Source organism: Carcharodon carcharias, chromosome X (genome assembly GCF_017639515.1).
Source record: "Carcharodon carcharias isolate sCarCar2 chromosome X, sCarCar2.pri, whole genome shotgun sequence".
Lineage (NCBI taxonomy): Eukaryota > Metazoa > Chordata > Chondrichthyes > Lamniformes > Lamnidae > Carcharodon > Carcharodon carcharias.
This window is the reverse complement of record NC_054507.1, coordinates 19,204,760-19,230,895: the sequence shown is the minus strand read 5'-3', so window position 1 is coordinate 19,230,895 and position 26,136 is coordinate 19,204,760. Positions and strand designations below refer to the sequence as shown.

Sequence of the window (26,136 nt, the reverse complement as noted above, 5' to 3'; positions counted from 1 at the left end):
CCTCTAAAGTACCTTATAAATGATGCAATATTCTAGTCAGAAGGCACTGCAAGTTAGGCTGACCCTAACAATGTACATGCTGGAGCTGGCCACACACAGCAATACCTGATTTAGAGCATTTACAGAAGAATCAACAAAAAAAAATCAAAAATATTTTGAGTTCCTTTCAAATAATTTACTGTACAGTGTTTGTTTATCTGGGATGCTTACAGAAATTTCCACTTAAGTAGGATATTGTTAAACTTTGGGGAAGCTGAGATTTTTTTTTTAAACAAACATGACTAGTATTTTCAGTGATATTAATCTGCTGCCAAAGTGGATGGCCACAGTCCTAATTTAGATTGAGTGGACTTATTTGTTTTACTTTAGTGTTCAAATTAGTATATCCAACAACCAAGGTGATTGCTTTTCAATATTAATTCATTGCTGTGCACCCAACAGTGGCTTACAATATACTGGGAGGGCAGGTGCTTCATGGTTCACCCTGTAGCTGTAAGCATTAGTGAACTCACCTCTGTCATACCCACGATCCCTGAAGCCATCATCCCTGTATCTATCTCCATCCCGACGAAGACCATCCCGGTCACGGGACTCATAGCGGTCCCTAGTTCCTGCAAAACCAGGAGCCAGAAAGGTTAAGCGTTTCAAGAAGCTGTATACCGAAGAATGCTTACCTTTAAAATCTGAAAATGGAATCAATGGAGATTAATGATCTCACATGAAAAATCTATTAAGTGATGCTCAACTTAGGCTTCTAAAATGCATGCACAACGTTAAGACACGCTGGAAGTGCTGCACATGCATTAGTGGAGTAGGTGATTAGCAGTCATAGTACATCATATATCTATCCTGAACTCAACTCATAAGGAGCAGCTACGCATTGAAAATTGGCAAATATTGCCAGTACTAAGTAGCTGAGCCCTAATTTGCATAACGTGCAATCATTTTCATTTCTTTTAGCTGACCAATAGAAAACAAGCCAAGGTACTTTACAAAGAGTGTGGGAGGGGGAGGGGAGGCAAGAAAGACAAAGAATACACTTAGGATAATCTAACGGACATCAAAATATAGTCACTGATAGAGATGTGCTGTGTTTGAACAGTTAGAAGAACTGTGCAAAGGCAGTTCCATAGAGCTGAACAACAGAGTAGAGGTGATAGTGGATAGTGTAACCGACCATGCTAACTGCTATGAAAACGTCAGGGAGACATAAAAGTGCCATAACTGCAGTGCTAAAGGTTGTAATTCTCGACTTTAACCAGAGTGGTCTCAATGCTGTGAGTGGCCCTGAAACTTGATTGGACAGTTTCAAACAGCAAGTTTGAAATAAAAAGCAAAATAATGCAAATGCTAAGTTTTCAGTCAGCTGGGTGGAGACAAAGTAGTTAGAGATAAGGCAATAAAATAAAGGGCAGAAGGGTCAAGGGTGTCCAAAGGAAAAGGGCCATTAACTGTCAGCTAAGATTGAGGCCAGATTGGGTAGTCGAGCACTCGGGAAGGAAAAGCTGCAGGGTGATGGGGCAGGAAAGGAAGACAAGATAGGTTGCGTGCCAGAAATTAATAAGCCAAGTTCTCAGTAAGCTCTATCCCACTGTGAAGGAAAAAGTATGCTGGCATTGCATGTTTTACATTACTCATTTCACAGCTTGAATGTACCTGCAGCTATCTCTGTTGATCTAGACTCGGCAGCATATCTCTAATCTGTGGGACTTTTGGGCCTTCTTGATTTTTTCAGAGAAGAATCTCTGCCTGAGGGACGCTGAATGAGACTGGGCACTACCACACCAAGCCATCACATTACAAAAGTTGAAATTTAGTCAATACATGCTGCAAGTTTGCAAATTCTGTACTGTTCTGACACTTTGATTATTGAACTACACATATATAGTTCCAGCTACAGAAAATGGTAGCACAGTACTAAGGCAGAGGAGCTTCATCCTGTAGTACAATGCATTTTCAGTTCTTAACTCATTCCTCTTTATTACCCTTTCACTAATGCCATGCTACTCCACTCACCTGGCATCATTAAAAAATGTTGCCAACTGTCCATCTGAAATGTCACTTCATCACATATGCAAAACACTACAGATGCTTCAATTTAATTTCTGCCAAGCACTGCCTTGACTTAACATTTAAAAAAATGACATGATAAAAAATTCAACGCATTACAGTGAGTTAGGAAAGCAAACCCCAAGCAGATTATAAATGACAACAGAACCAAAACACTGAATAAATACCAGTCATCTTGTTACCCCATCTGTACTTCATAATATTCAACATTAGGAAAAGATTTTTTTTAAAAAGCCATCTGAGAATGTGATACAGAAAGCCCATGACTTGAAAGGATATATGCAGGTGATGAATAAAAATTAGATAACCATCAGGCTCTGAAGTACAGAGCAGCCAAACACTGTTTATACATTGGGAAAAAAGGTAATCCTGAGCCAGAAGGTTTTGCTGCTTTGTATTGGCCTGACTTTTATTTTGTTCTATACATTACCCACATCCTTCTAACTAAAGATGTTTCCCCATTGTAATCCCCCCTTTTCTGCAAAAATATTTATATATTTCGCTGGCGTTGAAACAAAATCATACTAATCAAGGTGAGTCATGTCAGAGTCTGCAAATGGAACACTTTTTCAACACTGGCACCTGGTGTCACTATTAAATGCTCCTAGGTCACACTCCCATGCCCCAGCTCTAACCTAGAGTACTTATTTTGCATAATTTTAATTTTCCACACCAGCCATCAATATGGCTTTGCAATGGGATTGTCAGATCATGTTGAATTGTGTGCACGGCTGATACTTACCTGGAAATTCACACAAGACCCCTACAGGAGGGTAAGACTTTTATACAATCTAATGCCCACCATGACAGGGGAAAGGGCAGCATGTTAACCTATTACCTCAGCCTGTAAAAATCTGATGAACTCACTGTCTCCAAATGAATCTTCCATCCTTCTTAATGGATAATCATCGTTGCTGTTAGTCGTTGGCCTAGCTCTCCAATCAGACTCCATCTCTGCGTCACGAATTCTGTCCCGATCTCCTCCTCTGCCCGATTCTCTTTCTGAGTTCAAAGGAAACCATTTTGTTAAAATCAAGCCCATCAAAAGTTCTCAGAATTGCACTTTTATTTACACTCTACATTCAGCGGTCCAGTGAGCCATGAAGTACAAACATTTCTAGGTCAGTCCTTTGCTCACTGGCCAAGCTCAAAGGAAAAGTACAATATTATATAGGTACGTTAGTTATCAAGAGAGTATTTGATTCAAGAATGTTCAAAACTTTCATAGTATGGTTACTTCAAAATAACTATTTTAAAAAACTAATTCATATGAAATTTCCATCTTGCGATCTGCTCTGAAGAAATCTTGGTAAGAACACATTGGTAAGTAATAAGTCACATCACAAAAGCAAAGTGACATCAGGAAACTTCAACAGAAAAAATACTAATGTTAGAAGAAGAATATATCAGAGTCAGCAAATAAATGACACCATATATCTTGCCATCTGTAGGCTGCTCATAACACTAAGTGCAAGTTATTACTTGTAATCTCAGTGCTAGCTCTGACATACTGTCATGGAATACTGAATTATTTTCTGAGGTCAGTTACCAGTTATATAATATAGAAATCACACCTTTTTCCTGAGCTTGATCAGCAATATCCACCCTTATTCTTCGGTTCTGCAACATCTAAGTGCCAGAATGAAAAGATCATAAGAAGTAGAAAGGTTGTAACATGGTGCTAAAGGCATTCATATAGGACTATTACAAAGCACATTAACTGGAAATTCCCCATCTCAAACGTGATCTTGCAAAACTCGAAATCATTCAGTCATTTTGTGCGAACCACAATCAACCATAAGACGTAGGAGCAGAAGTAGGCCATTCGGCCCATCAAGTCTGCTCTGCCATTCAATGAGATCATGGCTGATCTGATAATCCTCAACCACTTTCCTGCCTTTTCCCCATAACTCTTGATTCCTTTACTGATTAAAAATCTGTTTATCTCAGCCTTGAATATAATTAACGATCCAGCTCCACAGCCCTCTGTGGTAAAGAGTTCCACAGATTCATTACTCTCTGAGCGAAGAAATTCCTCATTCATGTCTCAAGAAATTACACAGAATGACTCAAATTAAGCTCTTCGTGCCTAAAAATGGCAAGGGGTGGGGAGGAGATCAAGACCCTAAAAATTAATCAAATGCTGAAAAACAATGAGGTGCAAGAGACAGAAAAGGAGATAGTCTCTCCCACCTCACCAAGAGAAAGAAAAGGGGTGTCATCTAAACAGGAGTTTGACTCAAAGTGGATCTGTATTCTTAAGATAAAAGCAAAATATTATGAATGTTGAAAATCCAAAACAAAAACGGAAAATGCTGGAAAAACTCAGGTCTGGCAGCATCTGTGGAGAGAGAAACAGAGTCAATATTTCGAGTCCATATGACTCTGAAGAAGAGTCATACGGACTCAAAATGTTGGCTCTGTTTCTCTCTCCACAGGTGCTGCCAGACCTGAACTTTTCCAGCATTTTCTGAATTTTTAAGGCCAGACAGACCAAGTGAGAATTAGTTCTAATTAATTCAGGCTAGAGCAACACAGAAGCTAGCAACTAACAAATAGTGAAACCGGGTGGGCGGGTGAATGGAGATGTGATAGAGACAACAGGAGGAATCTGTACAGGAAAACTCTGGAGGTCTGGACTTGTTCACAGGACTCAATACACATGGTAAGAACAAGGATTGAGGTATTGAGAACTGTAATCAAGAGCACCATACAACAAGGGGCATAAAAAGAAAAATTTTAACCTTAGAGATGGAATAGGAAACCGGGAGTTGTGGGGAATGATGCCAGAGCAAGGAACATAAAGACAAAAGCTTCTGAAAATGGAAGAAAACCTGTAGAAACCATGATTCACAGAAGAGTAGAAGGGAGTTCATGGAACGTGAGAGGAGATAAGATTCCTCAAATTCCTTAGAATCCCCTGGATTGACACCCAAGATATTAATAAAAGTCATCTCAGGATTACTCTGCGGTTGGAGCTGGACAGTGAGAAACATGACTCAGGAAGATTTCAGTGTCCTGGGGCAGAGAAAGTTATACAGGACAGGCTTCATCTACAGGGTGTGATAGGCTGAAGCTACAGTAAAACAAGCCACAAGGCTCAGTTGAACTTCATATAAAAAGTCACCAAATGCAGTCTTTTCATGCCATTATCTTTAGGTAATCATAAGAATTGGAAGTGCTGATTTGGATTAATATCAATTTCTAAAATGAGGCGGATAACCCAAGAACTACAGCTCAGCAAGTCTAACAACTGTTGTGGGTTAAGTCCTAGAAGGTATCCTGAAATACCAATATAAAAACGGTATAAGAGGGAGTCAGCATGGATTCCTTTGGAGATCTTTGCCAAAATGACAGACCTTGCTATCAGTGAACATTCTGCAGATATGATGTATCCTGATTTCAGCAAAATTTCTAATACCATGTCACATAAACAGTTAGTCCACAAATTAGGAAGGCATGGAACAGGAAATGGAAGTTTCCTAAATCTGAGAAAACAAAGGGTAATTGGGAATGGAGCTGTCCTGACATGGTTGGGAGGGGTGGTGGTTGCACCACTGCTTATGGTATGATATATGTGCTCTGCCCAAAGGCAGGTCCTTGGCTCACTGTCTGCCAATGCGTCATCCTGAGTCATCTTTCTTGGCAGTTTTTGTCAGTGATGGTTTGCTATTGCCTTCCGCCCTCAGGGTCAGGGTGAGAAGGCAGGTCCCAAGTCTATCTCAGCTAGAACAGGAATCCAACCTGTGCTGTTGGCATTTGGTAACCAAGAGAATTGGTAACCAAGAGAATTGTGCAAATCTGATAGCTTCAATATAGTCAGTGGGTCAAGACACCTGGGAAGTAACTTCTGGAGAATATAAGTCAGAACTTGTTGATGTCATCCCCCAGGTTTAGTAAAACGACTGATCTTTAAAATACCATAATATGATGTTTCATCTAAGAGAAATACATATGCAAAAAGGCTGAAAACATTTACTCTACCTCTTCATTGAGACTCAAAGCATTCATCAATGATTCCACATCGTCAAACTCAGCATAACCAAATCCCTTCAATCTGTCCTGGTTGGTAGACTCTCTTGGCAAACGCACTGCACTGATCTTTGGGAGACCAAAAAACAGCAAGTTATACATCTGGCATTCTACACAACTTGCAGTTCACCTTGGGGTGAATTTTATTCAACAGTAAAATATATGAAGCTTATTTCTTCCTTCTTTCCCCCGAAGGTATGGACTCCTTGCTGGAACTGGTTCTACAGTGTAATTTGTATACTGCTCTCTTTACTTACATTCATTCCATGGAAAAATTTTCTGATGGAGTCCTCAGACACATCATAAGGCAAATTGCCCAGAAAAGCGGTGTAGGGTGGCTGCTTTGGAATACGGTTCATATCAACATCTGGTGCCCGAGCAGCACGAGGTGCTGTTGGCAGCAATGCCCGGTTAATGGCAGGCTTATTATAAATATCCTCTTCAATACCAGGCCAGGCAGTGGAAACTATCAAAAAGACAATGAAAACATTAAAATAACCTTCCATCTGTTTAATTAAAAATAAAAAAATATTTTTCCCCCTCAGTGGCCTGAACATTGAGCATCTTATGTCTTTAATATAAAGTGTGCACTTATGGCTATTAAGTAAGAACAGGACCAGGTTTTTCCATAAAACCCATAATGTTGAATCACCTGCTTGATTCAAAGATGACAAATGGATTTTTGACAATACTCAATTTTTAACTTGTATCTTTATGGCTAGGAGTAGCTCACAATGAATTTAAAGTCACAAAGGTTGGCTATTAAAGGCAAAGCCACAAGCTTGGAGATTAGAAAGGCTGGTTATGATAACCTTCACAACTTGCGAATCTTCAGACACCCTATTTTCTTTTCCCTAAAAGTGTGCAGTTAAATGGCTGCAGATTTCATATTACATGGCTCGCACCATAAGCTATTGTTAAAGATTAACTACAAATATAATATTGACAAGGGAGAGGTAGCCTCTTGTTTCAATATAGTTTTAAAAGGATCTTGAAAGATAAAGTTTGACTTTATGCGAATGGCAAGTCTCCTAAGCAGCCTGCAGGTCATTCAGAAAAGCTTTGATCGGGGAACAGCACCTCATCTTTCAATTGAGCACTTTACCACCTTCCTGACTCAACAAAGAGTTTAACTTTAGATTGCAACCTCTGCTCCCATTTTGCTCCCTTTTTCTTCACTGCTTGTTTTCCAACCACCCCACTCTATTTCTCTCAATTTTCCTATTTTTTGCTTTTGGACAGCAGCAGTTCATGATTCTACCATTAACAGAACCTCTAGACATCTTCTGTTTCTTTCCTTATCCCGTTACCACTCCCCCTCAGCCTTGCACCATGAACCCTTTCTTCATTTAAGCTTTCATTCAGCTTTCCACCATATCACAGACCTTCCTTATGGTTTCTTCCTCCAACCCCCCCCATTACTTAAAGCCTATTACTTGTAACTTTTCCCAGTTCTGACAAAGGTTATCGACCTGAAAACTTTAACTATTTCTCTCTCCACAGGTGCTGCCAGACATGCTGACTATTTGCAGCATTTTCTGTTTTGATTTCAGAAAAGTTCTGCATTGTGCCAACCAGCAGAGAAGCTAGGCCAGTTCAATGCCACATGTTTCACAGCATAAAAAGTGAGCATCTATATTATTTGATGCAACGTGAAGAACAATGGTGGTGTGAGAATTATCATTTTATACTACATATTGCTCATTTACCCATTTTGTTTCAATAAACCATCTGTTGGTTCAGAGCCTAAATCTTGACCTGATAGAGAGTACATTCAGTCCATCTTTCAAAATGAAGAGAATCACATGGCAGTACGTTAAACTTTGCAGTTGCCCAAGTAAAAATTACGGGTTCTCTGGTGCCATCCCTGGGCAGAAAAAGTAAAATCCAGATTGTATAGATGCAAGGTCTGTTTACAAGAGTGGCCAGCGATACTGAAGCAGAGAAACCATTTAACATAAATTCATGACACTCACATTAAATAAGATCATTTTGGTGGTATATGGCAGAGCTGCTAGCGACTGTGCAGCAGTAACGAGCAAACATTAACAATTTCAGTAGGGGGGGCAAAAGGGTAGCATCCTAGGCCCAACCATCTTCAGCTGCTTCAAGGGCCTTCTCTCCATCATAAAGTCAGAAGCGGGGAAATTCACTGATGACTGCAGTGTTCAGCACCATTCACAAAGCCTCAGGTACTGAAGCAGTCTGTGCTGTATGCAGCAAGATCTGGACAACATTGAGGTTTGGGCTGATAAGTGGCAAGTAACATTTGCACCACACAAGTGCTGGGTAATGACCATCTCCAACAAGAGAGAATTTAACCATCTCCCACTGATGGCATTACCGTCGTTGGATCACCCATCAACATCCCAGGGGCTTGACACCATCCAGGACAAAGCAGCCTGCTTGTTTGGCATCCCATCCACAAACATTCACTCCCACCACCACTGACACACAGTGGCAACAGTGTGTACTACCTACAAGATTCACTGCACCAACTCACCAAGACTCCTTACACAGCACCTTCCAAACCCACTGCCACTACCATCAAAAAGGTCAAGGGCAGCAGATACATGGGAACACCACCACCTGGAAGTTCCCCTCCAAGCCACTCACCACCCTGACTTGGAAATATATCACCGTTCCTTCACTATTACAGGATCAAAATCTTGGAACTCCCTCCCTAACAGCACTGTGGGCATACCTACACTCCATGGACTGCAGTGAAGATAGCTCGTCACCACCTTCTCAACGGCAATTAGGGGTGGGCAACAAATGCTGGCTGAGCCAGCGACGCTCACATCCCAAGACTGAATTTTTAAAAAAGAGGCTGGGAATTCTGCGGTGAATAACTCACCTCCTGACTCCCCAAAGCCTGTCCATCATCAACAAGGCACGAGTCAGAGTTTAAAAGTATACTCTCCACTTGCCTAGGTGAGTGCAACTCCAACAACACTCAACAACATCCAGGATAAAGTAGCCTCCTTGAGTGGCACCCCATCCACCACCTTAAATATTCACTCTCTCTGGTGCAATGTGGCAGCAGTGTGTATTGCAGCAACTCACCAAGGCTCCTTTGATAGCACCTTCCAAACCCACAACCTCGGCTACCGAGAAGGACAAGGGCAGATGCATGGGAACACCAACACCTGCCAAGATCCGCTCCAAGCCACACACGACCCTGACTTGGAACTATATCACTGCTCCTTCACTGTCAGTGGGTCAAAAATCCCTCCCTAACCACACTGTGGGTCTACCTACACCTAACGGACTGCAGGAATTCAAGGTGGTAGCTCACCACTGCCTTCTCAAAAACAATTAGGGATGGGCAACAAATGCTGGTCATGCCAGTGATGCGCATATTGCTTAAGAATTTTTTTAAAAATGTTACTGCTACATGCATTTTCCACTTAGCTGCTGAATATCTCATATTATAGGTTACTATTTACATTCGTTGATTGCTTACCTTCGCTATCCAAGTCATCAGTCTCATCTGCCCAGCTGACAGGCTTCGAGGGAATGTAGTATTGGGTAGAACCTCCACCATCCTCTGCCAGAAAGTCAGTCAGGGTAAGAGTCTTTCCCTTTTTCTGCTTCTTCTTCCCTGTACATTAGGAGTTAGAATTGTTAATGTTTTTAAAACTCAGTTGCAACACTAATATACTATATCAAGGATGTTTACTGCTTATACATTAGAAGAGAGTCTGAGTTAACATTCTGACTGCTCCTTCCCTCCCCACGTTGAGTCTGCCCACCCCTTTTTCACCACTGTGTGCTCATAGGACTGTTCTATAGCTCTAGGGTCAGGACAAAAATAAAAACTCAATCCCAAAGGGCTGCCTCCTAGATTATTGACTAAACTGATACTCCCTTGAAAATTGTTTTCCTCTGACAATGAGGATACCTTCTAAACCAGACGAGTATTATGACAAGGCTGCAGTGTCTCAAACTGCAATGAGCAAAAAACAAGGCACAAAAAGGGGAAGAGTCACAAATCTAACAGTAAATTAAAACAGCCTCTTGACAAAAAGTGCTTAATCATGAAGAATGGGCAAGAGAGATAAAGACAAATCTGCAGGGTTATAGAATTGCAAGAACGTTTAGAATCACGTTCTGAAAATATCTATCACACTTGACCTACAGATGCAAGCCCTGGAGAGATAGCAAACCAGTCATTTTTAACCTTTAGAAAATTCCCCAGCATATTCCTGAGATTAATTAAGTTTCTAAATGACCACAGCTTGTTACAGTAACTAGGCCATGTGTCATTAAAGAGCCATCGTTCCCAAAAATGTATTTTATATTATTACTATTTCTTTATGGGGCAGAAAGGGAAATATGAAAATCTTGCAAGTAACAGAATTTTGTCATGGGAGGCAAGTCTGTAGCCACAGAAAATTCCAGGAAAATGCAACAAGTGAGTGGAGATAAGAGAATTATTATGCCTTTCCTCCCCTCATGCACAGAAACCTAGAATCACCATCCCACCCACTATATATGACGTACTAAATTCATAATTAATCATCATACTTTTACACAAGCATTCTAGATCTATAAAACTATATATGCATTTGGTCACAATCTAAAGAAATATTTGCTGTTATCTGTTTCCTTGCCATGATCAGCTAGAGGTTCCCAAACTGTGGTTCATGACCCCCAACGAGGTCAAAGAGAGAGAATTTGGGGGTGGCGAGCTCTCCCTCCTCTGAGGCAGCAATGGCAACTGTGGAGAACAGTCCAGAGGCTCTGGCGGGCCAGCCCTGGGCCCACTGGATCAATGCTGCCAAACAGCAAGGAGCAGACAGTGAGCCCAAAGCGTTCTTTAACCTTAGAAGGCATGTTCAGCAGCGAGTGCCGAGCAAGCCCAAAATGTTTATGCATCGACTTGCTGTAGGCAGAGGCTGGCAAGTGTAATTCATTGACTGCTGTGTCCAGAGTGAGAGAAAAACCGGGAGGCTATGCCAGAAAATGAGTGACGGCTTCAAACTTTGTTGTGTTTCTAAATGACCACAGCTTGTTACAGCAACTAGGTTGTGTGTCATTAAAGAGACAGAGACAACATAATACACTGTCATCTGATGCACAATGTCCCTCTCTGTATAAAACAGCATATTCTGTGACTTACCATGAATGACACAAGAGACCTGCATAAAAACTTACACACATTATGTACTCCACCCAGTGTTCTCAATGGTGTGCACGGCATACTTCTGGTCATCATTTTAACGTTCCCAAAAATGTATTTTATATCATCACTATTTCTTTACAGGAGCAGACAGGGAGTTATGAAAATCTTGCAAGTAACAGAATTTTGTCATGGAAGGCAAGTCTGTAGCCATAGAAAATTCCAGGAAAATGCAAGAGAGCGGAGATAAGAGGATAATTATGCCTTTCCTCCCCTCATGCACAGAAGAAACCAAGAATGACCATCCCACACACTACACTTTTCTGGGAAAAAAATGTTTCTGCCTTAACCACAGGTTTAAACCAGGCTTCTAAAGTTAATAAAGCCACTTCAGAAACAATAAAACCCAGTCAGAGATTAAAGTGTAAACTGGGCATGGTATATAGTGAATCCACAGGACACATAGCTGTCCTAATTTGGCAGGCTTCCCTCCCTGGGGAGCTCTATACTAATGCATGCTGGAAGAGTACATTATTGTCCCCTCCTCCAGTTCAACAGGTACCAGATCAGTAGTGAGTTGCTCAAGCAGCATGGTTTGTTCACTTGGTAGTGAGTACCACCAGCCTGACTTTGGGGCAGTTCTGGCTTCTTGACTAGGGGCTGGTAAGCTCCTGTCATGTGGAACACTTCCAAAAATCACATGGCAGGAGGAGAGATCACAGGGTAAACTCTCTGAAAAAAAATCTTTTCATTATCCCATATCAAGTCAAGCTGGTTTTCGCTCACACATGCAGGCTTCATAGCAAGCAAGGGCAGATGTGTATAATAATTTAGAACAGATCACAAAATAAGGACACGGAGAATTCAGCAAGTAAGATTTTTGTTTAAAAACAGAGGGCAGGAATGGAAAAATGAATTAACCTGGCCCAAATAGTTCTGCCACAAAACCAGCCCAAGGTGCACCTGTAGTGTTTGCAACTGTGATGGATTGACACTACCTCAAAAATGAAAAGTAAAGATATTTTAGTCATAACGTAAAATTCCACTAAATTTCATCTTTTTCAATTTTTATTTTTGAATGATTTTAAAAACAACAGAGCAATCCCATAACCTTTTAGTGAGCTGGCGATGTAACCCAGTTTCTTCCTCCCACTCTGGAATATTACTTGCACTGATTAGATGCAAATTACTAAAAGAATTTCATAGCCAAAAGCTTAATATTCTGAGGCTCCAGGTGGACACCCTAAGCTTTAGATTTGACCAGTAAATATTATTTTACAGTGGCCACAATCAAGGCTACCAAATTGTTGTTTAATAAGCAGTATATTTAACAACAGATTGACAAAAACGTAACCCAAAAGGTTACAATATGTGAGCGCAGTAACCAACAATCATTAGGAATGTGTTTCAACAGAAGCACGAGGTCACTCTTCAGTGTGAGATGGGTAACTAGAGGTTACAGATTTAAAATAATTGGCAAAAGAAATAGAGGGATAATTAGGAGATACTGTGGTTGCTGGAAATCTGAAATAAAAACAGAAAATGCTGGAAAAACTCAGCAGGTCTGACAGCATCTGTGGAGAGAGAAAAACAGAGTTAACGTTTCGAGTCTGTATGACCCTTCTTCAGAGCTAAAGAGAAGTAGAAGTAGGATAATTAGGGTAGTTTTTTTGCACAGAAGATTGTTAAAACCTGAACCACACTACCTGAAAGGGTGAAACTTCAAAAAGCAACTGGACATACTTAAAGAAAACAAATGTGCAGGGTTATGAGGACAAGGCTCTCACGTGGGACCAAACTGAATAGCTCATTCAAAGAACCGGAATGGACATGATGAGACAAAAGGCTGTATTCTGTGCTGTAAGATTCTACAATTATCAGGTGGATGGGTAGGCCTTAATCAACCCCCCCTAATAACTCTCTCTTTGATTTGGTGTCCAATTACACTTCTATAGAACATCCTCAGAAGTTTTCCTGTGTTAAAGGCACAATCTAAATGCGATAAAGGTTCACAAAGGTCACAATATGGTAAAATGGTTGTTGGTGCATTTTAAATTAATATACTCCAAACACTCCAAGACACACATCCAAATTGCTCAGTTGAAGCAAGTGGGGAGGCATGTGCTTGTGAGGCAAAAAGAAGTTTGGCAACCTTGAGCAAGATTTCAACACACTTTATGGGTTCTGCAAACTCTTTTGATACCAGCCACAGAAAATCTTTATTGTGTTAGCTACTTAATTTAATTCGTGCAATACAGCCTCAAGCTCCAATCAATAACTTGGGAATTTCTTTAAAAATAAAAAATTACCACATAATTGTCAAGCCAAGAAACAGCAATGGAATATGAATTTTGCTGTTAGAGGAGGCAACAGGAGTCACGAGTACATGAAGTGTTAAATCATAGTTAATCATCATAGTTTTACACAAGCATTCTAGATCTATAAAACTATTATGCATCTGGTCACAATCTAAAGAAATATTTGCTGCTATCTGTTTCCTTGCCATAATCAGCTAGAGGTTCCCGAACTGTGGTTCATGACCCCCAATGGGGTCAGAGAGAGAGAATTTGGGGGTGGCGAGCTCTCCCTCCTCTGAGGCAGCAATGGCAACTGTGGAGAAAAGACTACCCAGTCCAGAGGCTCTGGCGGGCCAGCCCTGGGTTCACTGGATCAATGCTGCCAAACAGCAAGGGGCAGTGAGTCCAAAGCGCTCTTTAACCTTAGAAGACATGTTCAGCAGCAAGTGCCAAGCAGGCCCAAGATGTTTGTGCGTCGACTTGCTGCAGGCAGAGGCTGGCAAATGTAACTCATTGACTGCTGTGTCCAGAGTGAGAAAAACCGCGAGGCTGTGCCAGAAAATGAGTGACTCTACTGCACTTCTGCTCCTGTCTCCCTCTTACATGGGGTCCTTACCCCAGGCTGGTGACACTGCTTCGTAGGTGCTAGCAACCAGACCAAAAGGGGCTGATTACAGTTTGTGTATGTGGGGCAGGGTGGGGTGGCGGGAGGGAAGGGGAGAGGGATGTCATGGAGTCTTTTTTCACTGGGGAATATGGAGAGCTTGGTCAAAACCTCAGAGGTCAGTAACTACTGCATGTTATGCTCCATGCCTGTTCTGAGGCATTCCACTTTCCCTGGGTTGGGAGGAGCATGGCTCCACATTCAGTTGTTACTTACCTTGTGAATTAAATCCATTTTATTTCAAAGCTGGATTGTGTGCAGCAGAATTCATACTGAAATTGCAGCATCTGGGACTATGGATATTACTTTGTGTCACTTGAAATCCTCATTAGAAAATTAAAAGTTTATTTGACTTGTCTGTAATGTCAGGAGTACACAAATAACATTTTTAAAATAACTCTTTAAAAACAGAGATGTTGATCTATAATACAAACTTTAATAATTATATACTGAATGTTAGTTACCATGCTGCTTTTTTACAGTTTTGTTTTTGCTAGAGTCACGTTAATTAACATAGAGTCACATTAAAAAATAGTTTGGGAACCACTGAGCTACACAATAATATATATATTGCAGAGCCATCTTTTACTAATGCATCATCTATCAATTTATATTAGTGTAGATAAGATGCTGCAAAATGTTCACCATTATAATTTTATCAACTGCTTTCTAATTGAGGTGTCCCTGCAGAAGGTGTCTGTCCTGGCAGCTCCCCAGTTTTACACCACTCTTGTGACTCTTCTGTTGCTTGCAACTGCGGAAATCTAATTAGAATAAGCACAATCACAAGATTTCTACAACCTCCGAGACTGAGTACCCATGATTTAAAATGGGCCTGTTAAAATAGGATTTCAATTGGAAATGCATTAGAATGTAGAAGTTTGCGGAAAAGTTTTACAAGTTGGAAATTTGAAAATCACGAATTGAAATTTGGTTTGTGTTATCAGTATTCCAGATATAAAACAGACACCATTTTATATGTAGCACGCTCCCAATTATCAAAGCAGATCAGCAAAGACATATAAAAATTAGAAATCAGAAATAGAACTAATGTCCACCAGTCTTGAATCTTACAGGATAAGCACAACCATCCCTCTGCCAAAATAGCCTGTAAAAAATATTCAATTAATTTGTGCTTGGAATCAACTAAACTGACTGTAGATTGGTCAGCTCAAGGTATCCTAATTCAACGCAAGGCTCTCTAAAACATTAACCATAACGATTAATAGATGTCAATATGTGCAGAGATCAAACATTTGAATTTGTTGGAATGAAGGCTTTCAATATACCATCAGCGTTCTTGGTCAACAGAATCATCTGGATTCAGTAGCTTTCCCTTGTTTTCACAGATTCTCTCTGCAAGATGCAAGTTTTTCTCAAATTCGATGCATATTTTTGTTGTATCAAATATAATAGGGAACCAGAAACATAATATTTAACACACTTCATGAACCAGTTACAGTTCAAACTACATCTACTTGAGCCATTCAGGAGAATTTCTAAAGTGTAATGCTTCGTGTAGACCACATTGCAAGATTTTCAAAATAAAACAATAAAGTAACGCTATGCAACACACAGAGATAGGATCTTTCACTCATCCTCTCCTAAATTTACTGAAAATAACAATTAACAGTGCTTAAAATAATGGAATTTAGTCCTGCATTGGCAATTTTTAAAAGGATGTTCAGGAATGCTTAAAATGGACACAGTAGGGTCCCAGAAATTCCTTTTAGCACTTACCATTTGAAAACTATAAATTTTGGGGGAGTGGGGCGCATGCGCGGGCAGGGGGGGAGTGGGGCGCATGCGCGGGCAGGGGGGGAGTGGGGCGCATGCGCGGGCAGGGGGGGAGTGGGGCGCATGCGCGGGCAGGGGGGGAGTGGGGCGCATGCGCGGGCAGGGGGGGAGTGGGGCGCATGCGCGGGCAGGGGGGGGAGTGGGGCGCATGCGCGGGCAGGGGGGGAGTGGGGCGCATGCGCGGGCAGGGGGGGAGTGGGGCGCATGCGCGGGCAGGGGGGGAGTGGGGCGCATGCGCGGGCAGGGGGGGAGTGGGGCGCATGCGCGGGCAGGGGGGGAGTGGGGCGCATGCGCGGGCAGGGGGGGAGTGGGGCGCATGCGCGGGCAGGGGGGGAGTGGGGCGCATGCGCGGGCAGGGGGGGAGTGGGGCGCATGCGCGGGCAGGGGGGGAGTGGGGCGCATGCGCGGGCAGGGGGGGAGTGGGGCGCATGCGCGGGCAGGGGGGGAGTGGGGCGCATGCGCGGGCAGGGGGGGAGTGGGGCGCATGCGCGGGCAGGGGGGGGAGTGGGGCGCATGCGCGGGCAGGGGGGGAGTGGGGCGCATGCGCGGGCAGGGGGGGGAGTGGGGCGCATGCGCGGGCAGGGGGGGAGTGGGGCGCATGCGCGGGCAGGGGGGGAGTGGGGCGCATGCGCGGGCAGGGGGGGGAGTGGGGCGCATGCGCGGGCAGGGGGGGAGTGGGGCGCATGCGCGGGCAGGGGGGGAGTGGGGCGCATGCGCGGGCAGGGGGGGAGTGGGGCGCATGCGCGGGCAGGGGGGGAGTGGGGCGCATGCGCGGGCAGGGGGGGAGTGGGGCGCATGCGCGGGCAGGGGGGGGAGTGGGGCGCATGCGCGGGCAGGGGGGGAGTGGGGCGCATGCGCGGGCAGGGGGGGAGTGGGGCGCATGCGCGGGCAGGGGGGGAGTGGGGCGCATGCGCGGGCAGGGGGGGAGTGGGGCGCATGCGCGGGCAGGGGGGGAGTGGGGCGCATGCGCGGGCAGGGGGGGAGTGGGGCGCATGCGCGGGCAGGGGGGGAGTGGGGCGCATGCGCGGGCAGGGGGGGGAGTGGGGCGCATGCGCGGGCAGGGGGGGAGTGGGGCGCATGCGCGGGCAGGGGGGGAGTGGGGCGCATGCGCGGGCAGGGGGGGAGTGGGGCGCATGCGCGGGCAGGGGGGGAGTGGGGCGCATGCGCGGGCAGGGGGGGAGTGGGGCGCATGCGCGGGCAGGGGGGGAGTGGGGCGCATGCGCGGGCAGGGGGGGAGTGGGGCGCATGCGCGGGCAGGGGGGGAGTGGGGCGCATGCGCGGGCAGGGGGGGAGTGGGGCGCATGCGCGGGCAGGGGGGGAGTGGGGCGCATGCGCGGGCAGGGGGGGAGTGGGGCGCATGCGCGGGCAGGGGGGGAGTGGGGCGCATGCGCGGGCAGGGGGGGAGTGGGGCGCATGCGCGGGCAGGGGGGGAGTGGGGCGCATGCGCGGGCAGGGGGGGAGTGGGGCGCATGCGCGGGCAGGGGGGGAGTGGGGCGCATGCGCGGGCAGGGGGGGAGTGGGGCGCATGCGCGGGCAGGGGGGGAGTGGGGCGCATGCGCGGGCAGGGGGGGAGTGGGGCGCATGCGCGGGCAGGGGGGGAGTGGGGCGCATGCGCGGGCAGGGGGGGAGTGGGGCGCATGCGCGGGCAGGGGGGGAGTGGGGCGCATGCGCGGGCAGGGGGGGAGTGGGGCGCATGCGCGGGCAGGGGGGGAGTGGGGCGCATGCGCGGGCAGGGGGGGAGTGGGGCGCATGCGCGGGCAGGGGGGGAGTGGGGCGCATGCGCGGGCAGGGGGGGAGTGGGGCGCATGCGCGGGCAGGGGGGGAGTGGGGCGCATGCGCGGGCAGGGGGGGAGTGGGGCGCATGCGCGGGCAGGGGGGGAGTGGGGCGCATGCGCGGGCAGGGGGGGAGTGGGGCGCATGCGCGGGCAGGGGGGGAGTGGGGCGCATGCGCGGGCAGGGGGGGAGTGGGGCGCATGCGCGGGCAGGGGGGGAGTGGGGCGCATGCGCGGGCAGGGGGGGAGTGGGGCGCATGCGCGGGCAGGGGGGGAGTGGGGCGCATGCGCGGGCAGGGGGGGAGTGGGGCGCATGCGCGGGCAGGGGGGAGTGGGGCGCATGCGCGGGCAGGGGGGGAGTGGGGCGCATGCGCGGGCAGGGGGGGAGTGGGGCGCATGCGCGGGCAGGGGGGGAGTGGGGCGCATGCGCGGGCAGGGGGGGAGTGGGGCGCATGCGCGGGCAGGGGGGGAGTGGGGCGCATGCGCGGGCAGGGGGGGAGTGGGGCGCATGCGCGGGCAGGGGGGGAGTGGGGCGCATGCGCGGGCAGGGGGGGAGTGGGGCGCATGCGCGGGCAGGGGGGAGTGGGGCGCATGCGCGGGCAGGGGGGGAGTGGGGCGCATGCGCGGGCGGCGGGGAGTGGGGCGCATGCGCGGGCGGCGGGGAGTGGGGCGCATGTGCGGGCGGCGGGGGAGTGGGGCGCATGTGCGGGCGGCGGGGGAGTGGGGCGCATGTGCGGGCGGCGGGGGAGTGGGGCGCATGTGCGGGCGGCGGGGGAGTGGGGCGCATGTGCGGGCGGCGGGGGAGTGGGGCGCATGTGCGGGCGGGGGGGGAGTGGGGCGCATGTGCGGGCGGGGGGGGGAGTGGGGCGCATGTGCGGGCGGGGGGGAGTGGGGCGCATGTGCGGGCGGGGGGGAGTGGGGCGCATGTGCAGGCAGGGGGGGAAGTGGGGAGTAGGGCGTGCGGGAATGGAGTGGTGCGGAGGACGTGCTGACAGTATGTAGCACATGTGGATGTGTGTGTGGGTGGGCATACAAACAAGGAGCACGTGTAGCCCATTTGGTCCCTCAAGCCTTCTCCGCCATCTGCTAAGATGATGGCTGATCTGATAGTAACCTGGAATCTGCACCCCACCTATCACCAATAGCCTTTCACCCCCTTGTTTACCAAGAGTCAATCCACCTCCGCCTTAAAAATATTCCAAGACTCTGCTTCCACCACCTTATCAGGGAGTTCCAAAGACTCACGTCCCTCTGAGTGAAAAAAACTTGCCTCATCTCGGTTTTAAATGGGTGACCCCTTATTTTTAAACAGTGACCCCTCGTTCTAGATTCTCCCAAAAGAAGAAACATCCTCTCCACATGCACCCTGTCAAGACCCATCAGGATCTTGCGTGTTTCAATCAGGTCACCTCTAACTCTTCTAAACTCCAGTGGATACAAGCCTCACCAGTCCAACCCTTTCTCATAAGACAACCCACCCAATCCAGGTATTAGTCTAGTAAACCTCTGGACTGCTTCTAACGCATTTATATCCTTCCTTAAATAAGGTGACTAATACTGTACACAGTGTTCCAGGTGTGGTCTCACTAGTGCCCTATACAACTAAAGCATGACCTCCCTACTTTTGTATTCAATTCCCCTCACAATAAATGATTATATTCTATTAGCTTTCCTAATTGCTTGCTTAACCTGCATACTAGTCTTTTGTGATTCATGTACTAGGACACCCAGATCCCTCTGCACCTCAGATCTCTGCAATCTCTCACCATTTAGATAATATGTTTCGTTATTCTTCCTGCCAAAATGGACAATTTCATATTTTCCCACATAATATTCCACTTGCCAGATCTTTTTGTCCACTCACTTAACCTATCTAGATCTTTTTGCCCACTCACTTAACCTATCTGTATCTTTAGTAACCTCATGTCCTCTTCATAACTTGCTTTCTTACCTATCTTTGTGTCATCAGCAAATTTGGCAACCATCCCATCATCCAAGTCATTTATATAAATTGTAAACAGTCGAGGTCCCAGCACTGAGGAGAGTGCACACGTGTGTGTGTGTGCGTGTGTGGAGTGAGGAGTGTCTGTGTGGGGGGGAAGTGAGGAGAGTATGCGCACATGTGGGGAGTGAGGAGTGCGTGTGTGAGGGGGGAAGTGAGGAATGTGTGCGTGCGTGCGGTGAGAGTGTGAGCAGTGAGTGTGTGTGCGCGTGAGGTGAGGGGGGGAAAGTGTGTGCGTGGGGTGAGGAGAGAGTGCGAGCGTAGGGAGGGTGCGTGCATGCGGGGGGGGGGAGGGAATAGGGTGCATACATACTTGTTGGGATCGGGGGAGTGCGGAGAGTGCGCATGCGTGTGGGAGTTAGGAGAGTGTGCGCGGGGGAGGGAGGGCAGGAGTGTGTGCGTGTGGGGTGGGGGAAGAGTGTGCAGGCATACGTGTGGAGAGCAGGGAATGAGCAGAGGGTGCATGCAGGGTGGTGGGGGGTAGTGAGGAGTGTGCGCCGTGCTTGGCAGGGGGTGGGCACACCATGCACATGTGGGAGAGAGAGAGAGCATGCGTGGAAGGAAATGGGCCCACTCATTCAGTCAGGAGCAGATCCTGACAGTGGCCTCCACCCAGGGAGGCGCTACCTGACATTTCGATGCAGTTGGCTACTGAAGTGTTTATGGGGCCCACCATCGCAGTAGGATGTGGCGTACAGGTGTGTACCACACCAGCTCACCATTCTGCATAATCCCCAACTATACCCACCCACCCACACTCCATCAGTCCACTTCCAGCCTACCAATCCCCCAGAAAACCCTGCTTTCCCCATGCAAATCAAATTCTTCCTTACCAAACAAAAATTCCTCCAATTCCCCAATCCACATTACCTACTAATCACCCTCACACACCTTTTTTGAAAAATCCCTGATTGAAAATAATGGTGACTGTATCCAGTCTACAGGATAGAAATATCAGTCTCTCACCCTCACCCCAGGACCTGAGAGTCTGGTTCTGATAATGAAAGCAGGGAGGGAGGTGATAGAATACTGATGCCTTTATACCAACCAATATACTTTTACCACCCAAAGAAACTATAAACCACTCCCCAAGACAAGACCCCCTCATTCACAAACGAACCATTTCATCCTCCAGGGTGCATCACCCTTTTCCCACACCTTCAAATCAGGCCTTCAAACTATCACATATTCTATAATTCACACAATTGTAACAAACACACCCCAACCTCTAATAACCCCCTTTACCCTTTCAACTGAGAAAATCCCTTCCTCTGTTGCACCACAAATCCACCTTTCCCAAACAAACTTGACCCTTAACCCAACCCCAAACTTCACTATGTTGATGATTGAACATAAATGATAATTGCATTACCAAGGCTTCACCATTTTAAAAACACATGAGGTTTCCTTAAATAAGATAATTCACTCTAAACTCAACCCATCCAATAAATACCACCAAAAAATCCTTTAACTTTGATATACCTAATACCCCTCTCTGTGTTTTATACATTTATAACACAAAACTGCATAGCATTGTCAGAATTCCTCCCCTCCCAAAATAACTCCCACCCCATCCCATGATCCAATACAAAGGCACCCTCACTGATCACAATTGGCATCACCCCACATAACCAGAACTTACTACAAAATGTCTCACTTAAATTATCCCACCTCATAGATTAAACCCAACTAACCAGCAAACTCAAAAACCCAACATTAATCAGCATTTTATTCCCACCATCACTTTAAAAATTCCCAAAGATCAACCTGCTAATACAATATCCAAAATTCTCAAAGTACACAACCCATAAATTCCAAAACCAAATACCCCACCCACCTCACCCCCACATTCAATTTATTGTGGCAATTCCACAGATGGTAAACTTTTGGGCCAAATCAACCCAATACAACCCATTCCAACCAATCCATGCAATTTGTACACCAATGTCAATGTGTCCAATCAAAATCTCCCACGAACTCTTTCGCTCCACAAACCCTTCAAAGGAATTCCTACCCTGTCCACATCAATAATTTTAATTCCCCAATACCCAAGAACACCATGAAAACAGGCCATAACGCCCATCCACCCGCATCCCACATTCCACTTCCCAAGCAGCCCAACATGAATCAAACCTTAACCGTTTGCATTGCACTTCAACTCCAATTCCCCTATTCAATCCAACCCACCAAAAACAACAACCCACATTCTGCATCAACCATGAATCCCCAAAGTCTACTCTCCATCACTTCACTTCTCACCCTCTCAATTTAATCTCGTATATACCTTGACAACACAAACAACTACCTACCCTTCCAACCTGCCATTTTTACACCCATAAATCTATACTCAACAAAGCATTAAATTCCCCCCACCCACTGTGTCTTCACCCATTTTGTGTGTTTAAAACGCCCTCCCACAGTGTATAATGTATAAATTCCAATCCCATTTAAATTTGTATATTTATCAACAAACCCGAAAAATCCTACTGAAAATTAATCTGAAGCTTTTAATTTTGAATCTGAACATGGTCAAAAGCAAAAATTTAAGAATAACCACTAGCTTGTGTAAACCTACACATTTAATAATAAAATAAATATAAAAAAAACAGATATATACCCCCAAGCTTACAGCAACACAATAACCCATCCCAACCAACCTAAATCACAACCCAAACAAAAGAGATATTAGAACTCACCTTATTGCAGCTGAGAGCATTTGACTTTAAAAGTTTTAAGGAGGTTTTCCCAGAGGACTAGGAGGGCTTTTCAGAATTAGGCCTAAACAGGTGAACTTTCCAGTAGGTTAACTCTAGATTCATGACAAGAGAGTAGGGAACACACAAGAGGTCACAATTGGCAGAAAGCAGTGTTCTTGATGGGAAATATGGTAAAGAGGTTACAGTGAAAGGGAAATGCAGGTTATGATACAGGCAGCAGGGTCTTGGATAAGTTAGTTTGTGGAGAGCAGAAAATGGGATGCTGACTTGGAAAGCATTGGAATAGTAGAGTCCAGAGGTAACAAGGGCATGCATGAGGGTTTCAGCAGCAGATAAGCTGACACAGCAGTGGTGATGTTGCAGAGGTGGATGTTAACTGGTCTTCCTGACAGAGAAGATATGGGTCCAGAACTCAACTTGAATAGTTGAGTTAAATGGGATCAATAGGACATAGGGGTTGCAAACAATCTGATTCAGCCTGAGACAGTGGCCAGGCAGCAGGTGCGGTGTGTGCATGTATGTCTGCCTGCTTGCTTGCATGTGTTGGCGAAGTGAATCAATTGTGAAATAATGGAGATTATGGCTGAAGATAATACCTTTGGTCTTCCAAAGTGGAGGAAATTGTAATTCAATCAGAACTGCATGTTAGACAAGTAATCTAACAACAAGGCAGTGGAGAGGTCGAGACAGATGGCAGTGAGACAGAGCTGGGTGTTGTCAGTGCTAAGTGTGGAACCTGACGTCATGTCTTTCACGATGTTGCTAAGGGGCAGCATGTAGATTTAAAATAAGAGAGGGTCAAGGACAGATCCTCAGGAGACCCCAGAGGTAACAATGTGGTGACAGGAAGTGAAGCCAATGCAAGAGATGCTCTGGCTCCAACTGGATAGGTAAGAGGAACAAAGGGAACAGGAGGGCATTCAGTTCCACATGCTCATCCTGCCAGTTACTCCATCCACTCACCTTGGGTCTGTAACTCTTAATACCCTTACCCAACAAAAATCTATCATAGTTTTGACATTTTTAATTGACCCACTGCCTCAAACAGCTTTGAGGGAGCGAGTTTTACATTTCCACTACCCTTTGTGTGAAGAAGTGCTTTCTGACATCACTCCTGAAAAGCCTAGCACTTGTTTTGGACTCCCACAAGACGAAATAGTTTCTCACAATCTACCTGATCAAGTCCTTTAATTATAAACACCTCAATCAGATCACCCATTAAATCTTCTATACTCAAGGGAATAGAAGTCTAGTCAATGTAATCCGTCCTCATTAATTATCCCTTTTTAGCTCAAGTATCATTCAGATTTGAGTACATACCCATTATCCCTACTCTCGTCTCCTTGCTCCCATCCAAGTCTATCAAAGGCAGCACAGATGTTGTGAAAGATGAGGAGGGATGGTGCACAATGGTCACAGTTGTACAGGATGTCTTTGATAAAGGCCATTTGAGTCTTCTGGCATGAGGTGCGATAATGGCAGATTTGGAGGGGACGGGGGTAGTATCCAAGCAGAGAAAACCCTTTACATTACCAGTGTGAAAGCCAGGAAGAAAGTTGGGTCATAAGCAGCTTAGCAGAAATAGGATCCAGGGCGCAAGAATTGGATCTCAAAGACAAGATGAGCTCAGAGGGGGCCATGAGAATAGAAGAGAAGCCAGAGAAAGATGCAGATTCATGGTTAAGGCAGAGGGAACGCCTTGTCTTGGCAGGCAAGAATGCCAGAGTGATAGCTGAAGAAATAGTCACAATCTTTGAGATTAAGTAGTCCTTGCAACTGTTGTGGGAGACGGTGATGGGGAAGGGAGAAAAGGATGAAGGAAACAGTTGGTAGTGAAGAGAAGCCAGGGATGATCCTGAAATACTGAGCATATTTTGAAAGAGAAGAACAGGGCCCAATAGTGCTTTATGTGGTCCAGCCAGAGCTGGCTATAAATGGCTAAACCAGTTGTACACCATATACTTAGGGACAGAAGGCCATCCAGCCCCTTAAGCCTGACTCCTCATTTAATTAGGTTATGGCTGATCTGTGCCTCAACTCTGTTTACTTGTCTTAACCAATAAAAATTGATTCAATTTTGAAAACTCCATTTGTCCCAGCATCCAAAGCCTTTCAGATAAGAGTTCCAGTACCATGTGCAAAAAAACGTTTGCTGATTTCCTTTCTAAATGGCCTAGCTCTCATTTTAAGATTATGTTCCCTCACCCTTGATCCCTCAAAGAAATTTGTTTCTCTGTATCTAGTTTACTGAATCCCTTTAACATTTTAAATACCTCAATCAGATTGCCCTTCAATTTTCTACACTCAAGGTAATGCAAACCAACCTGTCCTCATAATTCAACTCGAGTCCCATTGAAGTCTGTGATCCCCTCTGGACTTAGGGGAGTGAAGATGGGTGGCATGCCAGGCGAACAACCAAGGTTAGAGTTTTACTGGTGATGAGGATAATATGGTTGGAGATGAAGGCGTGATTGAGCAAATCAGTAGTTGGAGAAAAATAGTGGCAAACAGAGGGCCAAAGTGATGCTGACTGTGATGGAGGCAATGGGAACAGAAACGCTACGCAAGATGGTGGCTGCGAATATGGGCAGGAGAGCTCATCGGGAGTCGCGATCCATGGGTTGCAAACCATACAGTCCGATTTAAGTTTCGGGCTCCACAGAATTTAGAATGTGCAGATGCCATTTTAATGAAATGGGCGATTACAAATGATGCCGCTGGGATTCGCAGAAGTTCCAGCACACGCGTACGCAGCGTGACAGTTAGGACCGCAGGGTAAAATACCAGCCCAAAGGGATTGGAAGCATTTTTTGAGAAGCTGAAGTTGATTGCATATGGCCTGGCCTGGCCCGGCCCGCCCGGTGCGCGCATGCGCGCCGCGCCCGGGGCGGCCAAGCTGCAGCGGAGGCCGAAGCCCCGGGTTACCGCTCGCTCACTCTCGCTCGTACACGCACCACAACGTACCGCAACCCATTTGGCGGCCATCCGCCCCGCTTTCTTCCCACACCGCGGGCCTCCCTGCCACTCAACACGACATACGTTCGCCCGACTTTCTGAGGCGACTGAGTGACGGGGAGAAGGGAAAATGCCGCAAGTTGGACGCATTTTTATGTCTTTTTCCCGGCCCCGCGCGACACCCGCAGCTACTCACCTGAAGACGCCATGTTGGAGAATGACCACTGACAGAACCCGGATGTCGGAGTCACGTGACGCTCAAACTTCTTGGCAGTTGGAAGATAAATCTTGTGGTTCGCGATTGTTTCATTTAAATAAAGCGCAGGCGGTCATTTTTTTTCATTGTTTTTTGAAAAACATGTTAAAATGACCGTTTTAATATAAGATTGGAATTGATCACACCAGAACCTTTAAAGACTAGAAATACTCAGTAGGTTATCTGTGAAGAGACAGAAATCAATCCAGTATTTCCAGGGTTTTTTTTGTTTTTAGCTTTTGCAGCATTGACAGAAAGTTAATTTTTGTTTACATTTGTGAGAGTCAGTTTGCATTTGATAAATAATTTTGTCAATCTACAAATTAACACCAACTTTCCCTTTGCCACAGATAGCTGCCCAGGTCCCTTCCTACTTATCTACATGATACCCCTTAATTGGCACCACCAGCTCTTTCAATCCCTGCACTGTATCTGTGTTGTTGACCTGT

General features: G+C 46.1%; 1 protein-coding gene across 2 annotated transcripts in view; it reads right to left on the bottom strand.

Moving 5' to 3' along the window:
* The window catches only part of eif4ba (eukaryotic translation initiation factor 4Ba), a 40,864-nt gene extending 15,187 nt beyond the window's left edge, over positions 1–25,677 (bottom strand). For both annotated transcript variants that reach the window (XM_041180235.1, XM_041180237.1), the window contains exons 1-7: positions 25,628–25,677; positions 9,569–9,706; positions 6,360–6,568; positions 6,055–6,171; positions 3,645–3,699; positions 2,938–3,072; positions 513–611 (exon numbers count right to left, since the gene is read on the bottom strand). In XM_041180235.1, the coding sequence (XP_041036169.1) occupies positions 513–611; positions 2,938–3,072; positions 3,645–3,699; positions 6,055–6,171; positions 6,360–6,568; positions 9,569–9,706; positions 25,628–25,640 (766 nt within the window). In that variant the 5' untranslated portion in view covers positions 25,641–25,677. The remainder of the gene's footprint in view (positions 1–512; positions 612–2,937; positions 3,073–3,644; positions 3,700–6,054; positions 6,172–6,359; positions 6,569–9,568; positions 9,707–25,627) is intronic.
* Between the last annotated feature and the right edge of the window lie 459 nt (positions 25,678–26,136).